Here is a 7,074-nt window from a genome sequence, read left to right as displayed (position 1 = left end):
TTCACTTTCTGTCACTCTGGATCATTAAGCCTAAGTACCTAAAATCCTATTCCCTCTTTATGTCTAATCCTTGCAGCGTCAGTGTTCTACTTGTGCCGCTCCCATTTACACACATGTACTGTATCTTGTTGTGAGTATTCTACAGCCTGTCCATCACCAAAGCAATCAGGAAGGGGCTTAGTGCCAATCCTTGATGCATTCCAAACTCCACCTTGAATGCCTATGTCACTCCTACAGAACACCTCACTTACAGCTATGATACATGTCCTACACCACTCTAACTTCTCTGCCAGTCCAGGCTTTCTCCTACAACACCACTGTAGATGATACATTTTCATACCAGGAAAGTCAAGCATGAGATGACTAGATTTCAGTGAATGAAATGCTGCTCTTTTGTCCAAATAGTATGAGCACGAGTTCCTCAACAGAGGCACAAATGTCCCAAACAGTATTACTATTTTTGAAACACTTGTCAACAACTGGCTTAAACTACTCTGGTCTAAACAATAAATTGATTACAAGAAAATGTGAAATTTGTTTCCAAGAAAAGATAGGGGGATATGTTTTCTATTGTAAGTCTATTATATTGCTGAGGGACGGGAGCTGGACAGAGTCTACTCTGAGCAAGTTTTGTCTGATTACAACTTTATACCAACAGCTCACCATTACCGGCTGCGAGTGTACTCTTACTGATTCTTACATTTTTAGGATGCTATGGGTCATTGGGGAACTTGAGGGCAGATTGTCTTTAAACTTCTAAATTGGGGTTTCCTATCAACTAATTTACTAGTCAAACACTGTCTTTGAGTCACTCCAGTCTACTCATGAACAAGTATAGCTGCTATTATTTGTATGCTACCAGTGTGTTACCTTGCCTTTTCTTGAAGGACAACTGTTCCCAGCAAAGAGTTAATATTTCGCAAAAGAAAATCACTGTTATGAGTTAGTTTTATTATATATTTTTTTTAAGTAGTGCTCCAAAATATTTAACTGAGCAAACATCTTACTTGTGAAGTGCACAAGACTAATAACAAGCATCAAGAACTATTATATATACCAATGGCTTGCCATAGTACCCAACATCCATGGGGGGACAGGGTGGGTCGATCCTCTCATTCCTCGCGTAGGCTGGATGAACTCCTATCCCTACAGGCATCAAGTTGCCCCAATTAAAAATTGCAAAATGGAAACTGCCTAATACGATTGGGACTAAATATTTTCTAAGCTTATAACTGCGTATAGTCCTGTTTTGTCATCCATTTGTACAAAAGAGATTTACTAATCCATACATGTGACATCATTACTAGTAAATAAAACACACTCACTGTCGCGTTGTTGTTGCTTTTAGTTAATAAATGAAAAGTGTAGCACATTCACAAATAATAATACAAAAATACAAAAAAATGGGCGACAAATGGGTTTAATTTTAAAAACGGGTAATTTGTGATTTGGATTGCTGGTTATAGTCCTTAAGTCATGTGTTTTACTCACATCCCCGACAGCGGATTGGCTGAGTGTGAGCACATTTTTTTTATTGCAGCTTGTCAGTGCATCTTTCTCAGTCACCACCACCGGATGGGAGGAGAGGCGGAGGATAGATGTGTTAGAGGAGGAAGAGGAGCGAGAACGGCAAAGGAGTGGAGGAACGAGTCGAGAAGAACTCCAGGTGTATGATTTTAATCTGCTGAGACAATCAAGACAGGAGTGTTGCCTCTTTCTCATGATCTCTACATATTATTGAAAATTTCACTTTATGTCAAGGCGAGCGAGTGTCGGTTCGCTCACTCCTGACGCGTAAGGTTACACGCCTTTGGGCATCACCGTCGATGAAGGATGGTGGGCACGACTATGTAGGGGTAATCTCACCACAAAGTATTGTTGCGAACTGCCGAGGAATAAACGAAGGGGAGGGGGGGCAAACTATGATCCGAGGATGATTTCTGCAAAGAAAACTCTGGAGGAGAGTCGTTATCCTGTCCACTATCTGGTGTGGCACAACAAGCACCGTCAGCTGGAGAAGGAGCTGGCAACCAGCGAGCAGGTAAGACCGAGAAGAGCGATCCAAGCCCTCCTATTCTGCCTCTCAGACATGGCCCTGCTTCAATATTCTCTCCCCGATGCGTGATTTTACATTGCTGTAAAGGGGTGGCGGTTTCCACGCCAGTCGTGGAGCGTTTCGTGTGAGAAACCCGGCCAATATTAGCGCAGTTAATTATTATCAGTAGGGTGGAGGGAGACACTTGTAGACTATATAGTTTGTGAAACTGCAATTCAGTCATGCAATGTTCCGATATGCATTAGATGTCAATATATGCCACAGACGCTCCTGATGTTTGAAATATCCACCCTGCTTGCCTTTTTAAAATGCAGAAGTTGTATCTGGACTTTTTTTTTTTTTTTTGGCCCCCAACCAGCTGCACCTTGCAAATTCAGAGTGGCACCTGATGGTGTTCCACTGTGTAAATGGGTGTGTGGGTGTGTGTGTGTGTCACAGTCAGTGGGTCTTAATTTGTGTGCATACAAGCAGCATTATTGCCCTGTCTACTCCAAACTGTGCAGGCTCTCCACCTTCCCACCACAGCATCCAGACCACTGGTGAGTGGGTGAAACAATGCAGAGGCTGATGGGTAATGTGGGCGAACAGTTGCCAGCCAGCTCAACGCATATGAGCAATAAAATGCCATAAAATAGTACATTTATTTCCCTATGTGTGGCTTATGTTACTGTCAGAATTGTCCTTGGAGTCAATAAGCAGAGCACGGCAGACGTAAGAATGACACTATTTTGGTTGTGAGAGCCAGAGGGAGGCTAATCAATGCTTGGGATTTTTGTTTTTTTTCTAAATGCACTGAAGCGCTTACCTGTTACACATGAGATGCGCTGCAGGTTTTAGGGCTCAGCATTATGAAGACAGGACAACACACTTCATCACGTGTTCAGGTGGATTTACCCACGCACATTTATGCACACTTACCTATTTCTGCACATATGTTTTACCTTTTGTGCTCAAAATCCTACGCCAAGAAGCTTCTTCATTTACACCACAGCTGCTTGAAACTATGATAAATATGTAACTCTTAACTGTTGATTAAGATCACAGTCACAGTGACTTCTCTAATGTAGAAGTTAGTGCTAAAAAATTTTGTTCCGTGAAATATGTTTTGTAGCAGTTGCTGTTGATTCACCAAGAAACGTGCACTGACTATGAAAACACACGTGTAATTAAGGAAGAAGTTCTTGAAGGAGTTCACGAATGACAAAGTTTTGACAGAGAAAACTAAAAAAATGCTTGTTTTGCTTTGTGTGTATTTGATTGGATGGCATCAGAGAAAGCACTCAGACTTGGAGGGGGGATTTTAACTGGTCTTTGTGAACACTGTGGTGGACGAGAAGCTTTTGACATGGATTCTATAGTGTTGGAGTTTGATTCCAGTCTGGTCTGATCCTTTTCTCAACTCAGTTGCAAAGTGACTTGTTTTTCCTGGATGCATCTCAGTACAACATGAAATAAAAAAATAAATAAGTAAATGAATACAAAAAATGTCTGAGATAACTTTTTGTATCCTTCCCCTAAACAACTGTGTTGAGCAATCTTTGTTTTCAGATCATTTGAGAGTTGTTTTGATGTGCCCATGATGCCACTCTTCATGGGAGATCCAGACTGGAGAACAACTTGCAATCAGCCACCTTAAATACCTTTTCTCATGATTGGATACACCTGGCTATGAAGTTCAAAGCTTAATGAGGTTGCCAAAACAATTTTGTGTTTCAGTAAGTCAGTGAAAAGTAGTTAGGAGTATTCAAATCAATTAAATGATAAGGGTACCCAAATTTTTGCACCTGTCAAATTTTGTTTTTATGCATATTGCCCATTTTCTATTAGTACAATAAACCTCATTTCAGTACTGAAATATAACTGTGTACATCAGTTATTAGATATATCAAACTGAGATAGCTGTTGCAAACACCCAAATATTTAGAAATAAAAATAATAAAGATTAATGGGGGTGCCCAAACTTTTTCATATGACTGTATATATATATATATATATATATATATATATATATATATATATATATAGATCTACCACACCAGACAAGACCCAAGGTGTAGGTTGTGCAAGGAGGCCCCTGAGACAGTCCAGCACATAACAGCAGGGTGCAAGATACTGGCAGGGAAAGCGTACATGGAACGACATAACCAAGTGGCAGGCATTGTGTACAGAAACATCTGTGCAGAATATGGACTGGAAACCCCGAGATCAAAGTGGGAAACACCCCCAAAGGTGGTGGAGAACGCCAGAGCTAAGATCCTGTGGGACTTCCAGATCCAGACAGACAAAATGGTAATGGCGAACCAACCAGACATTGTTGTAGTGGATAAACATCAGAGGAAAGCCGTTGTGGTTGATGTAGCAATACCAAGTGATTGCAACATCAGGAAAAAGGAGCACGAGAAACTGGAGAAATACCAGGGCCTCAGGGAAGAACTGGAGAGGGCCTGGAAGGTGAAGACCACAGTGGTACCTGTGGTCATCGGGGCCCTCGGGGCAGTAACCCCCAAACTGGAGCAGTGGCTACAACAGATCCCAGGAACAACATCAGACATCTCAGTCCAGAAATGTGCAGTCCTTGGCACAGCCAAGATACTGCGCAGAACCCTCAAGCTCCCAGGCCTCTGGTAGAGGACCCGAGCTCAGAGGATAAGAACCACCCGCGGTGGGTGAGAAGGACATTTTTTATATATATATATATATATATATATATATATATATATATATATATATATATATATATATATATATATATATATATATATATATTTGTTTTTTTTTTGTTTTGTTTTTAATATGTGGTCCTAAATTTAACATGTAACTGATTTAGATCAAACAAACCCGAAAGGGCACATTACCTTTAATCCACCTTTCACATTAGATGTGACAATTTTCCACTGAAAGAGGTCGGAAGATCAAATGCAAACAATGGACAAAACAAGCATGGCAGATGCTGTGACTTCTGTTTCATTTCATTACTTCACACTCACACCTTTATACAGAGTTCTAGGTTTCTGTTTTGTTTCTTCATTTACACTCCATGATAAACAACATATGGTAATTTGAATGTCCATTAATGCTTATCAGATCCAAATGTCTCTCGGTGGTCACATAAAAATTATGTTGGCAACAGATGAAAGACAAGATTTTTGCTTAAATATTTGGAATTACGTTCTCCATTGTGAAAGTAGCCTAAGGTGATAACTCCTTAGCAACATCTTTGTTAGCTGAATGCTAACATTATTCTATCCAGGCAACAAGGCAACAAAGTATGTCTGTTGTAAAATCTGTAATTGATGCTGTGGTAATTTGACCAAGTGTCAGTGCTAAAATCCAAAGGAGCGAGGGAATAGGGGAACTGTACAAGAGTTGGTTATCATGGAGCCTGGACGAAAGTTGATCAAGTATTCGTGACCAGGAAATATGTTTAGATAATGGATGATAGCATACAGACCTTCCTCTCTATCAACACCAGAACATTTATGTTCACCATTTTTGAGGTCATTGTTAGATCCAATTATTTAAAAAAAAAAGAACTTCAAGTATGTGATTCGAGGTTCTGCCAATCCCCAAAGAAAATCTTTCTCTAGTTTACCAGCATTGTATTAGCACCATAATTCAAATGTATCTTCATAAATTTTCAGTTATTCTTCCACAGGTATTATATTTTTGGGAAAAGCATCAAGTGTTTTCAGTAAAGTCAGTTGAGTGAGCTAAGAACTGTCAGTTGGTTTTGCTGGTGCATGGAAATTTAAGAATACCTTTGCAGTGAAAGCCACAGGCTGTGGTGTGGGGCAGTGGCTTCCAGTAAATCTAACAAAGAAGTATTCATTGCATGCTTTCTCTGAATTTTCATAATGAGATGCCATAATCCCAAGTAATGTTTTATATATGTGTGGGTTGTTACTGAAGTACAACTTTAATTAGTTAGATTATTCATGACAATGAAAGGCAGCTATGGTAATTTACTGAACTGAATGGTAAAAGTCATAGTTTCAAGCTCCTGTGGGGAACAATAAAACTGTAGCTTATATTATTGTTTTTGAAACAACTTAAAAAAAAAACTGCTCAATGTTTCAACACCAAAATGGAAAAAGTATACAAAATCTCAAAAGATTTTGTCCTTTCTTTTTGTTTAGTTTTTGGGGTTTTGAATTTTTCTTTCTTTATTTTTTTTAATGTTAGCTCCTGGCCATTTCAACTCCTCAGGCTGATAATTATCTGTTTCCATCTTCTAATCAGTTATACTGCCCCATCATGTTTCATGGGGACTGTCTGGAAAGACACGGAGTCATCCAAAGAACAAGAAAATCCAGACTACTGCATATTAAAATGCAAAAACTGCTAAATATAACTTTGTTTTGTTAATATAGGTACAAATACCCTCTATTCAGTAAGGTAGTAGGCTGTGGAACAAAGCAGGTCATGAATGAAAGCTTTGTTTCTTTTCATCACCCTGTTTTCTCTGTTTGACTTTCTACATCATTCGCATTGCCATTTTAACTGTGAAGTAGAAAAAGTTCTTCTGCATGTTTTAACATTTCAGATCTACTAAAAGCTCATAGGTGAGATTAAACATAAGATTAGCGTATAACAAACTTCAGAAATCATTGATAATTCGTGTACTTTTCAGTAAACTGTGAGTGGTGAAATGATCTGGGACAGTAAGCATAATACACGCTAAATCCAAAATGTTGTCTTTGGAAAAAAAAAAAAAAAAAAAAGGAAAACCACACACAGATGCAAATTAGTGTTTTGGATAAGTGGTACGTCATTGGCTTATATCAATTTAAATATAGTTTTACAACACAGGGAAACAAATTTAGTCCTAGTAAACTCCATAACTTGGAATAGAATAAAAAAAATTAGAATATGAGTTTGGTTCTATAATAATGTTTAGTAAATATAAATTATTTTATGCCCAAATAAGTTATCAGGAAAATATGTCATTTTTCAGTTTGAGTAAGGCTTAGTTGACCTTTTGTGCTGTAATTAACCAGGACACTGCATGACATGGATTG

The 7,074-nt window shown here is 38.7% G+C and overlaps 1 protein-coding gene across 1 annotated transcript in view; it reads left to right on the top strand.

Annotated features, from left to right (window-relative positions):
• The first annotated feature begins 1,559 nt into the window (after positions 1 to 1,559).
• ankrd13b (ankyrin repeat domain 13B) overlaps positions 1,560 to 7,074 on the top strand; it is a 43,390-nt gene continuing 37,875 nt past the window's right edge. The window contains exon 1 of the mRNA XM_055028758.1: positions 1,560 to 2,041. Within this exon, the coding sequence (XP_054884733.1) occupies positions 1,934 to 2,041 (108 nt within the window). The 5' untranslated portion in view covers positions 1,560 to 1,933. The remainder of the gene's footprint in view (positions 2,042 to 7,074) is intronic.

The sequence above is a fragment of the Poeciliopsis prolifica genome, unplaced genomic scaffold, assembly GCF_027474105.1.
Source record: "Poeciliopsis prolifica strain line A6 unplaced genomic scaffold, Auburn_PproV2 SCAFFOLD004, whole genome shotgun sequence".
In the NCBI taxonomy this organism is placed as follows: Eukaryota; Metazoa; Chordata; class Actinopteri; order Cyprinodontiformes; family Poeciliidae; genus Poeciliopsis; species Poeciliopsis prolifica.
The sequence above is the reverse complement of the archived record's forward strand: the minus strand, read 5'-3'. Positions and strand labels throughout refer to the sequence as shown.